The 24,319-nt window shown below is 36.9% G+C and overlaps 2 protein-coding genes across 2 annotated transcripts in view; one reads left to right on the top strand and one right to left on the bottom strand.

Annotated features, from left to right (window-relative positions):
* LOC306843988 (serine/threonine-protein kinase MRCK beta-like) overlaps positions 1–4,669 on the bottom strand; it is a 70,821-nt gene extending 66,152 nt beyond the window's left edge. The window contains exon 1 of the mRNA XM_079375770.1: positions 3,856–4,669. Coding sequence (XP_079231896.1) covers positions 3,856–4,030 — 175 coding nt within the window. The 5' untranslated portion in view covers positions 4,031–4,669. The remainder of the gene's footprint in view (positions 1–3,855) is intronic.
* Positions 4,670–10,498: 5,829 nt separating this feature from the next.
* Positions 10,499–24,044, top strand: LOC306843682 (protein LBH-like). The gene is made up of 4 exons (XM_079375298.1): positions 10,499–10,694; positions 18,680–18,781; positions 21,349–21,514; positions 22,608–24,044. Exons 2-4 carry the CDS (start codon positions 18,695–18,697, stop codon positions 22,658–22,660), a joined length of 306 nt encoding a protein of 101 aa, XP_079231424.1. The 5' UTR covers positions 10,499–10,694; positions 18,680–18,694; the 3' UTR covers positions 22,661–24,044.
* Positions 24,045–24,319: the final 275 nt, after the last annotated feature.

Raw genomic sequence — 24,319 nt, forward strand, 5'->3', positions numbered from 1 at the left:
GGAGATGGAGCAGTGCAATTCTGTGCATCTAGCAACTGCAACAACATTGACAGTTCATGCTAAAACCTGCCAAGGAGGGTAAATACTAGCCAATGTGTTTATTCTGTTTAATCCTCTCCTTTAATTAGTCTTCAGTCTGCTGTCAAGGAGGAAGTCAGGCATAAACACCTGCATACCGCTCTCTCTGTCACCAATGACCTTGGCAAGCCAGCTCATAGCGTTACGCTGTGTTTGAGAGCTCACATGCACAGGAATCGAGCAATGGAGAAAGACATTGCAAAGATTAATAAGTGGTCTACTCATACTTCTGCAAGAGAGCAATATTATAAACTCAGTTATTAGGAGCATGCAATAAATTCAAGAACTAGCCAAGCTTGACTTCCTGTCAGGCTCTTACACATAACAAAATGGATTCATGTACACTAATTCAGCTTCATTAGGATTTCTTGTGCAACACTGAGGAGGAATTTCTCCAGTCAGAGCTCGTCCTTTCTTGGAAAGGTGCCCCTGTGAGACTAGATGGACTGTGAACTAACAGATCCGGTCAATAGCAGAATGTGAGGTGCGGTCAATATGTCTGTCAGCGATAATGAGGTGCGGATCCCGTAGGGATCTCGAACACAAATTTTTTTGTGAATGGCAAAAGTTAAGCATGTTACTTATTCTGGAAAAAAAAAAATCAAAAGCGTGTTTTATGCCTCTGAAACCTTTGGAATACTTTTCTGACTTTTTAGACTTTTCTGTACATTTAATACCTTTCTTAATTTAAAGGTCATGTATTAACAGCATCCATTGTTAAAATGACGATCAATCAGCTCACTTAACAAGTTGTGACTAGTAGTCCACCGATATGAGTTTTTCAGTGGCAGATACAACTATAAAGGAGCGTGGCCGATGTTGTTGATTAATATAACTCCATCCTTATTTGTGTAATAGCACTGCAATAACATCACCTTAAAATAATGTGTGACCAATAAATTGTTTAAAAACTGAACATTTACAGATCAATTGGAATTTTTAAGGCTATGACATACCAAACGAATGGTCAGCCATTGTCGAATGTCAGGATGTCGTTGAGTCTGTCAGTTCAGGGTTTTTTAAGATTTCTTTTTGGTGTTTTTTGCCTTTATTATAATAGGACATTTGACAGACAGGAAGCAAAGTGGGGAAGAGAGAGAGAGAGAGAGAGAGAGAGAGAGAGAGAGAGGGAGAAAGGTCCACCAGCCAGGATACAAACTTGGGACGCCCAAAGTGCAATGACGCTTTATGTTGGCGCACTACCCAAGAAAGCTGTCGGCCCTGATGCGAGTTCAGTTTTTGTGGTGTATTTCGCATTGTTGGCACTAGTTGGCCCACTGGCAGCTTTTTGGCCATTTGGTGTTGGCCATTCAGTGAGACAGATCACTCTGACTGGCTGATCAGCTTAGCAAACAAGTGCAGATATTGAGCATTCCAATAAGTGTATACTTTCATAACAACATGGCTATCTGGAATAAAGAAACTTATGAATAATATTCATATTCATAATCAGCTTCCGATGCCTCTTAATTCTTGTTTGTTGGTTAGGTGTGCCATGACTTCAAGCTGGCATAAAGCTCAAACTGTCATCTTTTCTTTCCAATTGTAACTATTTCTGAATGAAACAACTTCTTGAACGAGAAAACAAAAGTAGTGCAGGACTTTATTTAATCCAGCGGAAATTGATTGTATGGTTGTTGTTTGCTAACTGCATACATGAGAAAAAATAGTGATGTGCATGAATGAATCATTTATAATAAACACCGCAATATTCTGATTTCATGGTGTCTTTAACAGCCAATATTCTCAAAATGGCCAAATATTGTCTCATCACTAATAACACCGAAAGAAAGGTTCTGTATTCATGCTACAAATTACAAATTCTGTAAGCAGCCATAAAATGATGCGTTCAAGCACATATAAGGTCAGGACACTCTTAAACAAGCAGTCTGAAGTCAGAGTATTTCAGTCAATCTGAAAGTTTTGAAGGAGCTGATGCAATTACTCTATGATTGCAGTGGAAGTCAAAAAATGTGATTATCTAAATGCCATCAAATTAGACAGATGCTGAAACAAAGCTTCTCTCTATCAGCGGATGAAGAATTCAGTCAACAGACTACAGCTAAAGCTTCTCTTATCTTACCATATTTCCACCAAGGCAGTTTATCATTCACTTCTAGCAAACATCACAGAGATTTAACACCAGTTTGGAGTTGACATGTCAGCAGCAGAAATACAAAGCCGATAAAAGTTAAAAGACAGAAAACCATGAGCGAACGGCAGATATGGTGCATTTACTGGAAAAGATAAACTGTCAATTTTACAGCAATTCCACATTTAAAAGTGGCTATGCTAAGATCTTCACTTGAGCAGCACTTTATTAAATGGAAAGCACGTATTGAGAGCTACCACTCTGCCAATACTGCACTTTACAATGACGTTAGTGCACTGCTGGTGTTTAACCGGCGCCAGCATAACATCCGCCACGTAAATCATTAACCTCCACAATCAAGGGCGCCATAAGAAAGCGAGTGGCCTACCAGTGTTATAGTAAGACAAGAACAGAGGAGTTTAAGACTCCTGGAAATTGGGTCATACTATGGCTCACTCACAGTGATGGGATGTGAGGTGGCACGAGGACAGTGGAGGTCTTTAGATGAACAGGCACGCTGGGGTGTAATCTCATTACTGACGTCAACCCAACACCCAGAACAGAGAATCCACTCACTGTGAAGGCCAACCTTAATCAACAGGACCAGGAAGAGCCCAAAAGGGGCATCCCACCTACTGCAGTCCTGTTTACATTTTAAACTGAACTCTACTAGAAAGCAACAGACTCTTAAAGATCACAATGACTGAAAGACAATCCTGTCAGACTAATTAATGAGCATCACCCTCATGCAAATGGTAATGGCAATACCAACAGCTAATGTACCATAAATGCAAGAACATCAACAGGAATCAACGTCCCCAGACTTTATAAAGGGAAACATTTACACTGCCCTTGAAAACAAAGTCCAACTTGTTTGACATTTACCAGTAATATCTGATTAACCCTATAAAGCCTACTGTGTCATACTTGAGGAATTTCTAAGGTCTCTATATCTTCAACATGAGCAAAACTTGTTAGTATAATAGTAAAAGCATCCACCTTCAGGATGTGCTTCACGTCTTTCTGCTGTGAATCCTTTAAGAATTTTTATGAAGTAAGCATAAGAACAGCCTATATTGACACAAATACATTTTAAGATGAAGATTTACTGGACTGAAGCAATTTAGGTTTACTTGATTATCCTTATGTCATGTTCTGCCTCAATATTATACCACAGACTTTTGTTAATGAAACAGCATTTACATATCATCTGATTAATACATATTTTTTGAAGATATAGAGTAACAACTGATATGTATATATGCATGGTATGTAAGCAGTCATTACTAGTCTACATTACAAGCGATCAGAATTTAATCTTACTTTTTGGGTACAATATATATATATATATATATATATATATATATATATATATATATATATATATATATATATATGTCTAAAAAGTTAGAGCAGCAACTTCAATAGCAGTATCTACTTTACACCATTTCGCCAATACTATGCATAAACACGTATAAATAAATATTAAAGGTGGAACAGCTACATGTCAAGAAGTATTGTCCAAACAACGAGGCCAGGAATCCCAAGAGCAAGCAATTTTGACAATAGCCTGAAGTCAGCTGGGCGATTAAGGCAAATGTAATAACGGATAAACAGGTCTTAAAGGGACACGCACTGATTTATATTCCCTAATGCAGTCAGTACACTCAAATACATCAACTTACCCCATTCCAAAAACTCCGTCACGTGTTTTTCCCGTTTTAAGGGCGAGCTGCTGCACTCGTTGTATAAACATATGAGAATATCCAGCAGTGTCTCCACACTCAATGACTTGTCGTTTTTCTGATGGCCATCCAGCAGCAACTGCTCCAACTTCTTCAGGCGCACCTTCGCAGACATTTTCTACCAATTTAGCGGCCTGGCTACCACTCCCAGAGCCAGAAAGGATAAAACAACTCTTGTCGAATTAATTTAACGGGGATTAGCGTTATAAATATGTACAAATAGTATTTATCTGGCTGATATGTGTGGAGCTCGGAAGTCCCAGACTCCAACTGCTAGCCAGCCATCCAGCTAGCCAGCTAGCAAAATGTGCCCAACATTGTGTTCAGATAAACGAAGACCTAATGCGCCTAACCCCGTTGTTGTCCGCTGGCTTCCAGCGTCTCCACCCCCTCCTCACTCCCGAGGCCCTGTCGGCTCCATTTGCCTTAATCCGGACAAATCTGTACTTTCCACTTTGCGGGATGTGTCGGGCTTTTTCTCCCGTCGAATCTCAGGATGACTGGACGCTCATTCCGCTCAAGTGGAAATCTTCAATAATAAACTCCCTAATGAAGAACTACACGCGCCTTTAACCTACATAAATACGCCCTCCGAAAACCGGGACTGGGTGCTTTTTCTAAGTAGGCGAATCCTTGCGTGTAAGCCTGCGCTGCCGGTGTGCTTCTCGGTGAAGCCGAATATGGCTGCATTCGCGTTCAGCTCGTCTCGCGCTCCCGAGTGAAGAATCCAGACCGGGATAGCGGTGCCCCGCCCACCCGCACCGGAAGTGCTGGGGATATATGACGCCATTGTTTGATTGACACCGGGAGGCAGCTAGCACTGACCTCATCAGGAGTCTCTCACTCACCAGACTGAAAAACTCAGTTAAGCAACAAAAGTGAGAGATTACAAACTTTAGTAATAATAATAGCAATTTTGTAAAACAAATAATAATAATTGTTTTCCGATGATAATATTAAATTTCATGGCAGGATATACAGACACACCTGTTTAATTGTTATTTGGTATAATATATATATATATATGTTTGTATGTATGTATTATTAATAATATTTAATATAACACGATTTATATTATATAATAGTTTAACATTGTGACATATTGAAATATTTAATATTTTGTTATATTTTATTGTTCCACAAATGTAACTGCTGTTCTTGTGTAGTTTTCTGTTGTATTGTAATTGCAGGTCAATTTATGTTTTTCAGTTGTTGTTTTTCTTTTTCTTTTTAATGTAACACTAGGAGATTTCAAATGATAATAATATTATATTATTAATAATGTTTAATATGATTAATATTATATAATAGTTTAATATTCTGTTGTATTATATTGAATTACTTAATATTTCAATATTTTCACAACTTTTTTATCATTGATTATATTTGCAATATAATTTGATTATATAATTATATATATGTGTGTGTGTGTGCAATTGTATATAAAATCATATTATATATATATATATATATATATATATATATATATATATATCATATTTATAATTTTTAAAAATTCAAGATAATTTCACTACTTTATTATTTCCACAAATCTGCAAATTTGATTGCATTTGGAAATATATTCACAATTAGGTCTTTCTGAGATATTTTTTTTAGATGCCTGACTTCTGAAGTTCAAGTGTGTTTTTTTTCACCCACAGTACAGGTTTCCGATGTACAGGTTACAATCCTTGAGAAAATGGCAATTTTTATGTGCTATGTGATACTTTGCTATATGTTTTGTATTATAATGATAATCTAATAATGATAATCTGAAGTGTGAAAAAATACCTTTTTAAAAACATGCACTTAGACACTCACACTTTATTTGTAAAGTACTTATTCAAATATCCAAATAGAATCAGTTAAACATCAGTTTGATGGTGTCCTCTCATAGAAATATATGGCAAAATTCATCATTCCAAAAACAAAGCACTGTAAAAGTCAACTGGCCTCAAATGATACAAAAAGTGGTTGATTGGTTTATGCAAATAACATTCATATATCCATTCAAACCCAGCTGCTGCAGATCGATCACATGTGAATGCTTTGAAAACATTGACCTCTGCTGGTGAGAACAAGTAGACATGTTATCATTCCCTGCAGTCTTTCTTTGCGAAGTGAAGTGAAGTGACATACTGCCAAGTATGGTGACCCATACTCGGAATTCGTGCTCTGCATTTAACCCATCCATCGTGCACACACACACACCGTGAACACACACCCGGAGCAGTGGGCAGCCATTTATGCTGCGGCGCCCGGGGAGCAGTTGGGGGTTCAGTGCCTTGCTCAAGGGCACCTCAGTCGTGGTATTGAGGGTGGAGAGAGTGTTGGTTATTCACTCCCCCACCTACAATCCCTGCCGGCCCGAGACTCGAACCCGCAACCTTTGGATTACGAGTCCGACTCTCTAACCATTAGGCCACGAGTTCCCCTAAAGTCGTGGCCTATTTGCACCTCCTATTGAGCTTTTTTTCTCTGAGATGAATTGCAGACGGCTTTGTGTTAGACAGAATTGTGTTAGAAGCTGTTCAATATTTTATAAGCAGAGGGCTTCAAATCTCTGTGGGAGCTTGTAAGTGTCAGGACGGATTATTTTTACCGCCTCAACAGTAATTTCTGCCTTTTACCTACATTTTGGTGCCCTGGGGTGTTTTTGGGGACACATGAGCTAGGAGAAAAGCATACCCTGTAGAGTTTATTTGAACACTGCGTTTTTCCCTTTTCTGGTCTGGTCTCCTCCATTCTCTCAATCCGTTCTGACTGATGGAAGGTGGGGGGAATGGACTCATTCACTGGTTCCTGAATGTCACGCTTTACCTTGCGTCCCTCTCCTCCAATCACCCTCAAGCCTAACAGCTTCTGTTGCCAAGCGATAAGGATTCGCAGAAGAAAGCCCTTCTAATATATAAAACCATCAGACAGCCGAAGTAAGTTGCAGTTGTTTTTGTGTCACACTGGAACTCTGGATCTGGAGGTCTAGGGGTTATATAAAAAGGTTCAAGTTCATGTTTAGAAAATCACATTAAACTCTGTCATTTTGCATTTGACATAAGACATGCATACATTCATTTTTATCTTTGTTACATGCATTGTGCAGCAGAGGGAGCACCAGGTCTTCGCATCTGCTGCTGCACAAGCAGCGTGACGGATTCATTCATTCATGTTGTGGGATTGCCCACTGGCTGAGTCTATCTGGGAAACATTAATGCACATAAAAGTTAGAAACTGCTTTTAAAGTCATGAGCTGATTTAATGCTTTAGTAAAGATGTTTACCATCACTTTTCCCCTTTAACAGTGTATTGCAAACACTGCATGAGTGAGGATTCACTGAAAAGATTACTGGTACAATCTTCCTTCCTTGACATGCCATGCATTCAACATACACTAGCATTCAATTTTTTTGAAATTCATATGGCACAATTGATCTTTATAAATTCAAGCATAAGCTTAAATGCTTGAAATTAGTTTCCAGTCTTTTGATCAAAAGAATATTAACACCACACAAAATACAGTAAAGTGCTTTCAGACGTTTGACTGGTATAATGTATGTAGTGCTATATGAAGATGATATAGAGTGGATAATTATTCCAATGTTGAAAAGCCACTCAGCACACTATCGGTAAGATTTTTATTTATACTTAAATCAAATTTAACATTACGGCCTGATGTTAGAGATTCCTCTTCAGCCAGAGGACATCTGGATATTGAAAGAAATTTCAGTTAATTTCTTATTTTCCTCAGAGAAGCTTTCAATCTGAGGCTCCCACAAAGCTGAGGGAGAGTAGGCAGATGCATGAAGTGCTAATTGGTTGAATGAATAGAGAATGTCAGAAAACAGCCCTGAAGTGAATTTATACAAGATGGCAAAATCACTGAAAGGTCAGTCTATTACACTCCTCCACACATGCAGAGTTCAGAGCTCTTCATTCAAAGAGACACAGCAGTCGTATAAAGTGAAGAGGTAAGAAGAGGAGAGGAGGAGCTCTACATCTCAATTACTCTGCTAGTCGGCAAAGTCTGCAAGTCGGTTTCTCGGTCCTGGGCCTGAACCTCTTGAACTCTCTGTGGAAATTGCATTTCAGTTTGCCTTTGATGTGAGACTAAAGAAACTGGTCTAGTATTTTTAATGAAAAATAAATGTCAGAACATACAGTGGCCAAAGTATCTGAATACTTAAAACTGTAGGAATGTCTTGTGTCTTGTATAACAAAATATCAAACAAGTGCCATATATTTTAGTGAGCTAAAGCACGATTTTGAAGCAGAAAGATAAAAATTTCTGGATGTCAAATCTTAGGTCAACATTTGTTTGTTGTTAATCGCAGTATTAAAGAAATAGTTCACCCAAAAATGAAGATTTACTGAAAATATATTCACCCTCAGGCTATGATGAGTTTGTTTCTTCATCTGAACAACAGATTTGGAGAATTTTGGCATTACATCACTTGCTCACCAATGGATCCTCTGCAGTGAATGGGTGCCGTCAGAATTAGAGTTCAAAATTTTTGGTGATCACTAAAAAAAAATACAAATACTTTCTTATCTTTGCCACAGTATAAGATCATTGCACTGAACTGACACTGACTCTGTGTTTAAAAATTAACATGCACAGAGGTATATGTGTCAAAATGGATACCTTTCCTTGTCAAGTTACAGAGCCACTGGAAAAATCTGCCTGCCAAGACACTGAGGTCTAGGTTTTGCTGGATCCGGTTGTGAGATGATCTCTATATGAATGACAGCGTATCCTTTCACCCATTACTTGCAGTGACATCATCATCAGAATCAGGGTTGAGCCAATAGGAAGGTGAGAAAATGCACCTCTGGCATTCGACTTCTCGCCCTGTTTTCCATCACGCTGTGCGTTCCTTCACTCGATGTAATTTGACACAGAAATGTCAGCGTAAGATACCAGCCTAATAGTTAAGAGAGTGTGTGAACTCCACAGGTCAAGACTTTTTATATCACTAACACAATCACTTGCAAACTACTTTAAATACCCCAGACAATGCATCTCTCACAGTCAATTCCCACATAACTGATAGTTATTTCCTGCTCATAAGACTTTCTTTTTTATTTCAAAATGTATTATTATTGTCTGGTTATAACTATTAATCATTATGGTGACAATTATACATAGTATTTGACTGTTTATGTTCAACTCATTGAAACTACAATCATGAATAGTCATATAGATTAATTTCTGAGAAGAGAAGACAAGACAAAATCTCATTTATGATAAGACAGCATGGGTATGTATTGGATTTGCATTGTTTAATGGCTTGGCAGCTGTGATTAAGATCAGTTAAATCAATTCTTATCTTTTTTTAACTACTTATTTACTATATGTCATTCTCCATAACTTGTAAATACAGTTTCACGTGATAAATAATAACAGGGAACAATTATGCAGACAGTAGTCAGTCAACATAATACAACACTGTAAAAAAAATCCACAAAAACTTTCTTTTTTACAGGTATTTATTTTTTTTTACAGGTGTTTTACATGTATTTTGAATTTTACATTGCATTGTGTTTTAAGGTTACTGGAAAAGTCTGTAGAATTACCAGATAATGTCCTAGCAGAAAATGTTTCCTTTTTCTTTTCTTTTATTTGGAAGAATTACAGATTTCATGAACATAAGTTTGACTGCAGGACATCCCCTCTCTGCAGGACATCTACCTCAAACGCTACAAAAATAGAGCTGTTAAAATAATCAATCTTGAATCTTGAATCTTGAACTGTATTCAAGAGAGGAAAGATTTTTCAAGACACAAGACTCCTTTTCGATGCACAAAATTTGTAAAGCAACCTATTAAATCATAATGTTGTGATTATATCACAATGATTATATCACCCTGAAACTGTTACAACATTAAATTCATCAACACTTAATTTTATAGATGCTAGATTTCTGAATAAAATAGTTTATAAACTAAGTCATGTTTGTCCAATTTCAGTGAAGCATTGCTTTTGGGTCACTGTTGTAGTGACTAATATAAAATTGTGAGGAGAAATGCCATTTAATTAAAAATAAAAGTAGGCTACAAATATTTGATTTATAATATTATGTCAATAAAAAATATACTAAAGTGTATTCTATAAAAAATAATCTTTTACTTGATCTATGGCCCTTACAATTTTTGTTAATAATTTTGTTCATAGAATCAGTTAATGTTGGCATATTTATAGTAGGCTTTATTTTAATATTGTAGTTTACACCCCTGGTAACAAGATCAATATACTATATTAACAAGTTCCATTTTTTTTATTAAAAATGCATGGTTGAGAATAAATCATTCTTGAATTGGAGAGGTTATAGGCCTATGTGAATAGGTGACCATTTACTTTCAAAGAGATTGTTGGACATGGACAGATTGTTAGAGAACATTCAACATTTCACAATCTCATATTATGATCCCTATACATCAATTCATATTTTAGCTGGGGTATCTACTATCTGAATTATGGAAAATGTACAATAATAGTAAACTACACTAAACTATCTGCATCTTAAAACCATCGTGAGGATGCCAGAGATGTCTCTCACTCTCTCTCTCTCTCTCTCTCTCTCTCTCTCACACACACACACTCACACACAGTCGTGCTCTTGTGACTCGGGTGAGTGCGCATGAAATTACAGTCGCTATCTGAGGTAACAGTAGCAGCGCTTCAGTCTGGGAGAATCTGACTTGAGTCTATAGGACGCACATCCACTGGAAAGAGCAGCAGTCACGGGCTTTACGCGGAGTGCCAACACTTCGGAAGGCTACAGGTATGGGCACTTTACACACCAGCTGTACAAATACCGTGCACAATGCGCGCTTGAGCTTGAACTCAAACTGCCTGAGGCACACTCAAAAGATAAACCACCAGCATTTAGTGCATTTAGTTTCATGCTCTTGAGAAAGATGCATTGCATTGTGCGACTGATTAAGTAAGTTCGAATAGGTTTATCGCATGTAAATTAGCCTGCAAGTTTCTGGCACTAAGGCAAGAATTTAGAGAACGAAACGGAAATTCAGGATTACTCAGCTTTTTAATGCATGTAACTCATTTCAACCCTATATGCTGTGACAAATGATGTGCGCTAATTAAAATAACTATCAAGAGTAGGATAGCCTACTATTCCTATTTCTGTTACCATTACCATTAGTATGCATTACCATCATTTTTATATTAATAAAGGAATAGTTCTGTCATTTACTCACCCTCACGCCTTTCTAAACTCATTCTTTCTCCCGTGCTACGTAATTTTGTTTCTGAAATGTAACCTGGCAGTGATTAGGCTACAAGTTACAGGAGTATCCCTGAAATCAGTAACATAATCTTTTTTACCTGACACCTTTCAGGTAGGCCAATCTAATTATTTGTTGGAAAAAGTGATATAACAACAACGAATAGTTCCGGTCTGGATGCTGATTGGTCAATACCTGTGCAGGATATCACTGCGCAGCACCGATCGTGGATCGTTATTTTGTTGCATAATAACTTTCTGTTACACGAGGGACTATATTCTGGCGGAGGAATTGGATTCATAGAAAAGGTAATAAAAATAAAAATAATAAAATACACTTTAATGGTGCTATTAATATTTTTAATATTATGTAATACTATCTGTCTTTTTATTAAAAATAAATAAATAAAAATTAATAATAATAATATTTATCTGTACTGCGTTAGGCTAACTGAGACTTGTAATAGCACTTGCACGTTGTCGCTCTTTTGTTGGTTTTGATTTCTTCTTATGTCCTCATTTGTAAGTCGCTTTGGATAAAAGCGTCTGCTAAATGACTAAATAAATAAATAAAAAATAAATAATATTATTAAAAGAGACTCTGGCCTTGATATAGCCTAATTTGTGCATAACAACACTCTTTCAGGAAACTAGTTGCATTAAGATAGTAAATTAGCAGTATTTATGCTAATTTAAAACACAAAACGAATATAAGTCTTAGTCTCACCGTTCACTTTCAATGTATGGAAAAAGGTGCAATAAAACTGAATGGTGACTGAGGGTCTCCTTTGGTGTTCCACAGAAGAAATAAAGCCATATGGGTTTGGAATAACTTCAGGGTCAGTACATTTAGTCAGATGTTACATTTTTAGGTGAAAAAGTCAACTTGAAGCCTTGTAAAACTCATTTAATAGCTACATTATGCAATTCTCAGGGGCAGATAAGCAGATATATAATGTCTTTTTAACGTTTGATCATTTCTATTGGCAGTATTCTAGCACTGTCTTTTCAGTGCTTTATTCATTGATCTATTTTTCCAATTTCACATGTGTTTTTGTTACATAAAATGACTTGTTTTGCAATCGATCTCCGGCTTTTGCTGTTGTATTGTTCTCAATAGTCAATTATTATAAAGATAGCATGTTTTGAAGTGTGTTTTGCACGTGGTTTGTGATGGTACCATTTGGTTAAGAGAGTTTTGCTAATGTTCCAAGCTGACTGTAGCTCCAGTCAGTTCAGTATCGGTCATTTGCCTAGATTTGAGTAAGATTTTCCATGTGACCAGGAAGGGGGTGAGGTCTGTCGTTGCACCCAGTCATATTAAATTATTCAGATACCATCTCTATTTTTCACAGAAACACAGAGCCATGCACAGCGAGACACCTTTAAATGGTAGAAAAGTAGAAAATAGCATTTGTAACTAACATCCATGCACTCCCCCAGGAGTTTACTGAGCATGGGTTTTCTTTAAAACTACAGATACTCAAAAGTGCAATGTCCAACAATAACACCTGCACTGTTTTTCAGTGTTGCCCGTCTGAAAATATTTTGATGAGCATATGAAGTCCTTGTGTGGCCGCCTACAAAGCCGGTCTTCCACTGCGCTTTGTCTCACTCTAAATGGCACCAAGCACACGCACAGCCCTTTGATCCCTCACTCAAGCCCCTTTTGTCTTTGTCGCTCACTTTCACCAGTGAAAAAGCCTGTATGCTAACAAGGGTCTGGGGAGTGAGCTGCGTTTGTGCTGGTCACCATCAACATAATAGCGAGCATGAATAATCAGTCCATTTTCAACCAGCATTAAAGGCAGAGAACATAAACAGCTTAGTTTCTTTATCTGTCTGTCATCCAGCATCTGTGTGCTGCTAATTAATCTGAATGGGGCTTTTAGTAAAAAAAAATATTTATTTATTTGGGGTTGATTTTATATGGTCTGACTTTGAACTGCTGTGATCTTTGATGGCAGTGTGTAAGACTGTAGCTTGTGAGTCTGTTTTATCAGGCGTATAGGCGTCGTTCTTCGGTCCTAATGGTTTATTTCTTCATTGTTTCATTTTCACCGTCCTTTAATCCTTTTCTTTTATAGTACTGCTTATTTCTACTTTCTTTCATCTGCTCAACCCCCCCAGTTTTTCCGCTGTATCCCTCGTCCTTTGATTCAGTTGAGCCACCCAGTTCCCAAATGGAATCAAGGGTAAACTACAATGATAATGACAGTATAATATCCTCTCTACCGAGACCTTTGGTTTCTCAGATAAAACAAAAATATCTTTAAAATGGCTGATCTGTAGTGAATGACTCTCTCATTTCATGTCACCTTTAGAGCTTTGCTGTATCTCATTACATCAAAGCATAAGAAGCATCATTGTGGTCTCTTCACAGCCTTATATCAGATCAGCTAAGCCTGGATACTACTTTTATCCATGCAAATGATCAGGTGATAGTATGCATGTCATCAGATTAAAAAAGCAGGTTTGTTGTGTGAATGTGCAATGTTGTGAACGAGCAGCATTGTAAGCATCTTTTTTGCAGTATTTAATAATAATGCTACAACTAAATACCAAAATCTGATTCTTTATCAAACAAATACCATGTGTGCTAATACACGTTTTCACGGTAAAGGGCCATGTTAGTCACCCAGCCTTCGTCATTCACACAGGACGGTGTGCATATGTGGCACGCGGAGGGCTGAGGAATCAGCCTTCAGGACCACCAGCTGCTCCACGTCACATTAGACAGATCATGCGGTAGATAGATTATGCAAGCCAACCGTACTCATGTAAGCTTCATGTAAATGTATCCAGTCTATCCTGTGTATTATTTAAGCAGTATCACATGAGTGAGAGTGTTGGCATAATACTGCTCAATAAAGTTCATACTCAATATCTTACATTTTAGGGTACATTTACATGACAACAATGTACTAAAATCTTTTTTCAGTTGTGTTTTTGAAAAGTTTAGTGTGCAGTCAACAATGCTGTCAAAACGTTCCCCTTTCACACGGATCTGTGAAAACTACTTAAAGTGCTGTATTATGCATGCCAGGCTAGTAGTTGATGAAGAAACACTATGCACCTGTTCACAAACCTATACATACTGTACATTATTGTTGCTCCTCGCCTTTCTGAAACTCGTCGATTTTTACAAAGCTCATCGTTCTGAGAAACGAGTTGTGCTCTGATTGGCCAGCTATCCAGTGTGTGATTGGCAGAATACCTCAAGCATGAGACGGAAATGTTACGCCTCCTTACCATACTGTGATACCGTGTCCCGGCGCGACGAGACCAAAACAATAAAACCCATTATAAACGAGGCATTTGTTGCATCCAGTGGGGACATAATTACTGATTATTATGACTTATACTGTCTTTTTACTGTAAACATTACCATGTCTGCATTTGTGATCGGAGAAATGACAAGCACTACTCTACACTGCTCAAAACTCTCGTTTGAATAGTCAGTGGCAAATTCTTTAAATATCAAAACATACTTACAGGCTGTGAGTCAGAAGAGCCAGACTGTCCTTTCAAAGTTGGAATTGCCCCACTTTATAGAAACAGCCTTTGTGCACAGCTGCCATTGTAGGCTACTCTCCCAGGTTCAGGAAACAGTTCTCCGTAAAAGTAGTTCTGTCCTCTTTTGGAAGCCCAAACAAAGTAGTTTCGCTTTCACAACGAAACACAGCATCTCCAGGACATGGTGCCGGCGGCAGCACCAATACTACAGCGAGAATAAAAATCACACCCTCTTTCTTTGCGTATACATTTGGGCAGTGTTATGCAAATCGTCCCACACAGTGACGTAGATGCGGGGCCATGTTTAAATGAGCCGTTTTAGGAGGGCGTGGACAAGTCTTAACTTTTATAAACTTTATAAATATCTCTTTGGGTTTGAGACTTTAGTCTTTGCAACTTTTGGGATCATATCTATGCATGAACAGCTTGTAACACTCCATATAGAAAGGAAAACTTGAAATCGCATCATATGATCCCTTTAAAACCCATTTTCAAAAGTTTGCATTTTTAGGCCCCTAAAATGCTGTTGCCATTTAAACATCCCCTTAGACGCAATATTGACAGTCACTTTAGCTATTTTCGCTTCGCCAGTTAATTTTTTTTTCAAACAAAGCTTCTTTGAGCAAGACACACTGATTTTTTTTTTGCTCCTTAATGAAAGTTTTTATGAACAAATTATTTGAGTGAATAATTCACTGACTCCTTCATGAACAGTGTTGGGAGTAACACGTTACAAAAGTAATGCATTACAGTAACGTATTACTTTTTGATGTAACGCAGTAGTGTAAGGCATTAGTAATCAATTTTCAGTAATATTTTACTCGGTAGGCTACATGTTCAGTAACGCTTGCGTTACAACACACTTTTAGCCCCCATTTTTAAATTTATTTTATGTTTTTAAATTTAAAGTCGGGCTCCGACTTTTTTATGTCCCTAGGCCCGGGCTTCGGGCCAGTATTCACGTCATAGTTCAGATACGGGCCGGTCCTCGGGCCTGTTTTAGGCTTCTCCTTATCTTTTATATTTTAGCCGCGCTGGTGGAAACAACATGAGTCCGTGCTGCCGCGACTGTCAAGAGCGGCTCGACGCAGGGACGGATTAACACACGGGCCTACTGGGCACCTGCCCAGGGCACTGAACCAGAGGGGGGCCCAGTCGAAATACCACTACTCCCAGAACGCGGTTTCAACTGTGCCCCCTCAGATTTTTGAGGCAAGTGGATTTTGAATGCAGCATCCAAAAGACACACACAAAAAGAAAATAGCCGAATAATATTTTTTATATTTAATAAACGATCACACCAGTGTGATTAGATCATTCAGTGAGGCACATCATCAGCTGCTAAATTAAAATCTGCGTTCGCTCAACTTCGCTGGCTGGCAGCCAGAGACTAGAGCCCTGCACGGGCCTCAAATTTAGGCCCACTGGCCCGAGACGCTCAGGCCCTAGCCCGGCCCACGTCCAACAGCTTATCAGAATTACCGACCCGAGCCCGTCTTTTTTTCCCCTTCTCCCAAAACAGTTTATACCACTGTTTCGGCTATTAAAATAGTTCAGTTTTGTATGTAATGGCAAAATGATTATATTTCGTTTCGTTTTTTTATTAAGTTAATTTAGAGAAACGTTTGGAGCATTTTTGTTCGTTAAATATAGTAATAAGTCCTACGTTTTTGTTTTTTAAAGTAACGACCAAGCGGCCAGCGGCAGACAGTGAGCCTTCTCAAATCATCACGACTTGCCTAAAATAAAATCTATTGATATACTAAAACAGTTCAAGGCTCGACGGTGTTTAGAGTCCGGCAGCAGCAGCGAGCCATCAGCACAGCTGAAGAGTTCTGCTTCAAATACACCAATAAAGCAAAAGCCCCAGCAAAAGTAATTATCATGAATGTGTCCGCGGGAAATAGTAAGGATTTGCCATCTCCTTGTTAGACGCGCCTTTAGAGAGAAGTGCATCTTCAGGGATAACGATAATATTAAATAGTTTTCGTTTTTATTTATTTCGTTAAGTAGTAATTTAAAGCTTTCTATAGATATATTTATCATGTCTTTGAGGCATGTATTCCCTGTCTTTCGGTTCCTTTTCGTGAATCGCTTCTGTTCAAGATAAAAGCACGATGTTTTGTTGATATTGTGTGCACACAAATAAAAGTAGACCCTTTACAGTTACGAATGATGTATTACTCTTACCTTTATGAGCAAAAATTATGGCGTAAGTTGTCTCCATTGAAAAAAAAAATCCAATTGATTGCGCTGGCGCCTCCATGTCCTGCGCTTTAGCTACTCTCTGCACAAACTACTGGATGCAGCGCACATTTATCTAGGTTTAACATTTAAATATTGTTATATGCTTGAACTGTTTTAGTATATCTATAGATTTAGGCAAGTCGTGATGATTTGAGAAGGCTAAATTTATCAAGCATAAGCTATGATCAGCCTGCCGGTCTGCTGCTGGCCACTTGGTCATTACTTTAAGAAACAAAAAACGTATTTAATGAACAAAAAATGCACCAAACGTTTTTTCTAAATTAACTTAATAAAAAGCCGGAACGAAATATAAACACTTTGCCATTAGGGCAGGGCTCTAGTACATTTTGTCATTTTAGAATGTTAAGTTCTACTTCTGTAGATATTTTGGTGAAAGTAACTCATAAGTAGTACAGGAGTCATGTAATGCATTACAATTCTGAGACAGTAATATTGTAAGGTAAGGCATTACGTTTAAATAACAGTAACAAGTAATCTGTAATGTATTACAGTTTGGAAGTAACTTGCACAACACTGTTCATGAATACAGCTAGTTGTTTCATTCCTGAATGAATCAGTGTTTCTGAACAAATCATTTGAGTGAATGATAAATTACTCATAAATACAGTGACTGGTCACCATCTACTGGCATACTAATGTAACCTGCAGAAAGAGTCGATGAAAAATCCCCAGTCTGTCCATAAAGTGTCATTGTTAAAAAAACTAAACTAAACTAAAACTATTAAATAAAGCTTAGATAAATAAATAAATAGTTTAAAATGACGTACTAAAACTGAAATAAAAAAAATTAATTGAAGCTAAAATAATAAATATTTTATAAATTTTTAAACATTTTTATAAATAACAAATAAAAATGGCATAAGGACACAACAAAATTTCTCAAATTTAAACTAAATTTAGAATTAAAGCATAAAAATATGAAAATAAAAATAATAAAAGCTCATTCATAAAATGAATACATACTAGTATTAGTAAATAACACTGTCTGGAATGCTGCTCTACCAAACAGATTCAATTTGTTATACTATAAAAATGTTTTGTCAGATAACTTCAAAATGTACTTTATGTGCTTACATCTTCAGTAACCGATTTTACTGAAGTCAGAGATATCATTTAATATGTCTGAACAAACTTGATTACTTTAGGTTACACCAAACAAAAGTTATATTTAAAATTGATATTATGTATAAGATATTATGTTGTTACAGTGTAAGATTTGAAAAGTGACATTTGTTTGGTTTACCTTATTTATTGGTTCTTTAAACAAAAACAGAAAAGCTGTTTATCTGAGTTTTTAATATGGGAACAAATTTTAATAACTTCATATACTTCACACAACTGGATGCTCAGCACCATTCAATTTTCATCTCCTAGATGAGTTTTGCATTTAGAATGAATTGGAGAACAGCCTTGATATTATTGCGACCCACTGAATGTATCCTCGCTCTTGATTTTAGCTGATGAGTGTGAAAGTAATTTCCTTCGAAAATGGTAGAAGAGCTGATTTGAATAACAAACTATGTATAGACTTGCTCTGCATAAAATCATGGTAGGTGCATGTGCATGGATTGGCTGGATGGTTTTGGCAGGATCTTTTCATAGATGAGAAAATAACCCAGCTGTGGTTATTGCAGGTGGCTCATCTGAATCAGTCTCTCCCACATTCATAGGCAAATGAGTGGACCGAGCGACGCTGTGACTATTAGAGTGTAAATGCACTTCCTCCTGACTTATTGTAGGTGTCACTGGGCAGCATGACGGAGGTGATGAACAGCTGTGACTCTGCGGTGGGAGACTACAGTGTGAGCGGCACGTCTGAGGAGGAGAACATCTCTTTTCAGGTGGGTTGTGCTTTTCTCGGTCATCTGGCTGGATGCTCTCTTGAAATTCATATCAGTGATTTATTCAAGAGGAACAAGGCTAATGAAACACAAAAACATGTAAAAGATAATATATATATACAGTAGCTGGTCATTTTGACTACAAATACAGGGATTTAATACAGATAGTGATCCTCTGAATACATGAAATTGCTATTTGCTAAAATAGAAAGACAACGGGAATGCTTGGACATGAACTATTGGTTTGACTTATTTTAAATGATTTTTGAAAATTTTTATTTAATTACTTTGCAACCAATAAACTGTATGTTCTAGAACAGTGGTTCTCAAACTTTTTATACCAAGTACCAGCTCAGAAAATATTTGGCTTTCCAAGTACCACCATTATGACCAACATTAAAGTGCAGTAGCACTATGCACAGTTTTAAAAAAATAAGTCAGTTTTATTCCTAATAAGAATATTTATTATTGCCAGACTCTTAAAACATTGTAAATACACAGTTTGAACATTAACAATGCACTGTGCTTACTTCCAGGTAAATAAAAAACTTAATTATGAAAACTGTACTGTACTTAAATGTTAAAAAACTGTACTTAAAGATGAAATGAAAATGTATCGTACTTAACATTTAAGTACAGTAACTTAGTTTTTATTTCACTTTTAAGTAGCTACAATACATTTTCATTTAATCATTATTTAAGTACAGCAAGCTCAGAATCGATTCAGAATCGTTGAAGAGAGAATCACGATGCATCGGAGAATCGTTTATTTTTCTCCCACCCCTACTCAGCATCAAAACAACGCTCCCATTTAAAACATTTTTAAAAATGTGCTAGCCTCGGGGAAAAAAACACAATGAATGAGTGCAGTATGAATGTAATACAGACAGTGTTGGGGAATATTACTTGTAAAAGTAATGTGTTACAATATTGCGTTACTCCATAAAAAAGTTACTAATCGTGTTCCTTAGTTACTTTTTATGGAAAGTAATACATTACATTACTTTTATGTTAAATTTTGTCACCTGGTCTGGGCTTGCTTATTTATTTTTAATAATAAAAAACCCAAAAGTTATATTTCTGGCAACTGTAAAGGCCTTTTCACACCAAAAGTGAAATTATTAAGCCTCAGCCTGAAGGAAGTGCCTCTGCACCTCACTCCTGATATCTCTCAAGTCTCAACACAGAGACAGAAGAGCTGTCAGTGAATAAATGGGAAAACAAAGTAACTGTGTTACATATTTGAAAAAGTAATTCATATATTTTCTTGTAAATTTAAAAGCAATGCATTACTTTACTAGTTACTTGCAAAAAAATTAATCTGATTACTAACTTGCGTTACTTGCAATGCGTTACCCCTAACACTGAATATGCGCTACATTCTAAGTTTTAAGTGAAAGTCACACACATATATGCTGAGTGTTTTTCTGGTTACCTGATGGATGACTGCGATGGGTCTCCGTGGATCTATTTGGAGCTTTTCCTCTGTAATTTCAGCCTGATTGGAGTCCCTTACATTTTGCTCACATCGCTACGAAAAGCCAATCAGATGCCTGCTCGTTCATACAGCCTGCTGGATGAATTCAGATTCCGCTCAGACACTCAAGAGAGACTCGAAAGGTCACAATCTTTTCAGAGAACGATCATCATTACCCTTTCTTTACCACAGGATGAGCAGTGCCATTATATGCTGGCTGAATGAACCCTGTCTGAATCTGTAATTCACTCTGTCATGTAAGCTCTTTCTGTGCTTGTAAACCAACATGCAATGCACACCCTTTTCTACTGTTGTTGGTACAGATGCTTTTAGAAAATTCATGTCTCACTTGATAGCCCACATGTTGCAAACACACGGACACACACTCAAGACGCTCTTGTTCACACTTCAGTGCAATTGTGGAGAAATAATCATACACAACGTGAGTCACATCCTGCTCTCATGAACTCTAAACAAGGCATTAGGACTCACACAAGACGTGAGGTGAATGCCAAACACATCATTAATAAAAACCCATCAAGGAGTTTTTGATGGAACCGCTGGAGGGGAGCATTTGTAAACATATATTTACTCATAAGTGATTGCCCACAAAAAAAAAAACTAATAATAATAATAATTGTTCGCTCTGATTGCTTATAAGGGGTATGCGCTAAAAGTTTCAAGTAGGCTTTAGTGCTGAATGCTTCCAAGGTTAAAACAGATTGACCTAATAAAAGCCTGCCTTAAAAACTCTTTTTGATTGGCATTTTTGTTTTGTTTTCCAGTAAATATTTCTAAGCATAGATAAAACATATCATGAATGTATCATGAAATATTACATTTTTCTTTCCTTTTTTGTGTTAAGCACAAATCAAACGACGTTCTGTGAGGTAAAATGCTAAAATTAAAACTACTGCTTCCAAAAGTATGGTTTAATGAGGTCCTTAGATCTTTAATGGAGGAAGTAAAGGTCAAATCATGCTGCTTCTTGAAAGCTGTCAGGGCATTTTGAGAACTTTCAGACTTTAAGATACATTTTAGCACACTGAACGGTCATGTACTGTGGCCTCTTGTGGCCTCTGTGTTACAGATCTTCCCAGACTCCCATGAACGGTTCCCAAAGCTTTCCAAACGCTTGCCATCCATCGTGGTTGAACCCACTGAGAGCGGGGAGGTGGAGAGCGGGGAACTGCGCTGGCCTCCTGATGATCTGAGCCCTACAGACGACTCTAGAGACAAACAGGCCCAGGCTGCAAGTAAGCTCATGTTAACCATTATAAGAATGTCCCATTTAAGTTTACCGTTATTCTCTTTAATCTGATCATTTATTTATTTTTTCTCAAAATTTATAGCAATAAATTTTACTATAGCTACTACTTGTGACGTTATATCTTTATTCTCAAAACACTGGCTTACTGTCTTGAAACATCATGACTTTACTTTTTATTTTAATAGATTTAGATTTATTTTATTTTAAATGACACAAAACTTTGTCATACTATATGCGATACTTAAAACTTTAAATTAATTTATGCACAACACTGAAAAAATGGTAACCTAAAAATGTTAACATCTAAATTAACTGGTTTTATTCAAGTCAAAAGTATTATTTAACATCACTGAATCCACCTTAATACTTAAAAACAAAACTATTTATAAGGGGGATAAATCAGGTGGAAATAGTTCTTTATGGTAACCGATGCAAGATGCAGTGTACAGTTAATTTTTTTTACGTGATTTTACGTGAAAGAAGTCTCTTATGCTCAGCAAGGCTGCATTTTTTTTTCAAAAATACAATAAAAAAATTAAATATTAGTACAATATAAAATAACTCCTTTCTGTTATAATATATCTTAAAATGTAAATGATTTCTATCATGGCAATGCTGAATTTGAGCATCACATGATCCTTCAGAAATCAATCTAATATGCTGATTTGATGCTCAAGAAACACTTCTTATCAATGTTAAAGACAGTGGTGCTGCTTATTATTTTTGTGGAAACCGTGCTACATTTTTCAGGATTCTGTGATAAATAGAAAGCTCTAAAGAACAGCATTTATTTGAAACAGAATTTTTACTGCCTTTACTGTCATTTTGATCAGTGTAATGTATCTGTGCTGACTAAATGTATTAATTTCTTTCAAAGATCTTATTGACCTGAAATTTTTCAATGGTAGAGTCCATAAAAAAATGTTGTACATTTTATTATTTAATTTCAAATGCAGTTTAAACCATTTTGAAATTCAGATTGCTTACATAGTGTGATGTCAGTCTTGTAGCATCAGATACAATGCATTTAAGGAAATCTAATTTATGAAATGTTTGATTATATTGTGTTTGTATTTCAGTTGACAAGCCCACAGAAGACAGCCAAGAGGCCGCAACAGGGACGGAAAACTAATGAAGGCGATGGTTGGCACCAATCCAGCCAATCACTGTGAATGTCTTCATTATGGACAGGAGTGAACGGGAGACTCCACCAGTTAGGTCTGCCTATCATCCACACTAGAGCCGCCCACCTGCTGACCTCCACTCCCCTAGGTGGAGCCGAGGCCTGAGAGAGTGTCTTAACTGAACTAGCTCACGTGCCAAACTCTAGTGGTAGTCAGCTGCTGTGATTGAGTTGTAAATGATCTCCAATAACACCATGATACCATTAGAAGTCACCTATGCCTGCTAAATTATAAATTGGCATTCATTTATGTATTTATTTGCTTTGGACCAAAGTCTTTCATTCCTTCCATCAAAAGAACATAGCTTCAGGATGTTAATTTGATGTATAATATCAGCACACATTAAGTGAAAATGGATTTCAGATAATATATAAATGAACTACAGTGCGTAATGGCTCTTCGCCAGTGTAGATTTCAAACTCTACGCTGTGTACAGTAGATCTCAGTATGCTTTCATGCTCACACACCACTAATTGGGGTTTCTTTTTAACACTCTTTCCAGATTTGCACATATTCTTTACCGCTTGCATTAATTCTCTGTTATTCACATTGCTGCTGCTTATTTACTAGTGTTCGTTGGAGCTGCTGTAAATGTAGCTTTCTTTGCCTTAGACATTTATTTGTAGTTACACTATATGTACGTCATAATTTGAATGAAATTACTGTTTGTATATATGTTCAGACGGTCGTTATTTTACCCATCACATGTATCTGTTACCTTCCCAAGGCCTTTCTTTGGTGGTTCAAATCTGTTGAATATCACTGTATTCTGTTAAAAATCTACTGCTCTTTTGATGTTTGAGTATTAGTCTTAAAATATTAATAATCTGTCTGGGAATGGGAATGAATGCAGCACAGTATCACTTAGCATTAAAGGCAGTTATTTCTACATCTGTGCTCTGTTGATTCATCAAGTTAATGTATGTAGGATCCAGCCTTGACACATCACTGATTACTTGTGGGTAGATGTCAAGTACTAGCCAAAGGCGCTTTTAGTTGAATACTGTGTTGACATGAGCAGTAGTTATTCTAGCCCAGCAGCATCAGCAGCTCTGAGCAGTTGATGTTTTCCAGCCACAGGCATTGCTAGGGCAGTTTTAGGGGGGATTCAGCCCCCTTGTCTTTCATCTCAACCCTCCTAAAACTTTTCAGATTAACTCAACTGTCGGATCTCTTTAAAATCTGTTAGAATCTTCAGCATGTTTGCTGAACAGCGACTGCAGTAAACAATCTGAGGTTAAGTAAGGCCTTAAAAACTTTTTTTTAACTTCCACACAATGATGCCAAGTTCATATTCAGTGTTTGCCTATATAAACTTTCCTCTTTATTGTTAAAAATGACATTTATTGGGGGTATTTGAATTTATTTGAGTTCCAGTTCATTACAATCAATTCTATAGATCTTACTTCTGTGGAATACAAAACTATTAGTTCCATACATGAATGTCAATGGGGTCCAAAATAACATTGTGCCCCATAGAGTGCAAAAGTTGCAAAAGTAAAATCCCATTCATTTTTATAGGGGGAATTGATAAACCTCTAAGATGTACTGTGAGCTATGAGGTTGCTAATGGATGGTATGGTTTATTGAAAATATGTTTTATAGGC

The sequence above is a fragment of the Barbus barbus genome (genome assembly GCF_936440315.1).
Source record: "Barbus barbus genome assembly, chromosome: 24".
Taxonomy (NCBI): Eukaryota; Metazoa; Chordata; class Actinopteri; order Cypriniformes; family Cyprinidae; genus Barbus; species Barbus barbus.

Coding starts and splice junctions, on each gene's coding strand:
- LOC306843682 (XM_079375298.1), top strand. CDS start 18,695: ATGACGGAGGTGATGAACAGCTGTGACTCTGCGGTGGGAGACTACAGT. Junction 18,782..21,348: donor AGGAGAACATCTCTTTTCAG/GTGGGTTGTGCT, acceptor TCTGTGTTACAG/ATCTTCCCAGACTCCCATGA. Junction 21,515..22,607: donor CAAACAGGCCCAGGCTGCAA/GTAAGCTCATGT, acceptor TTTGTATTTCAG/TTGACAAGCCCACAGAAGAC.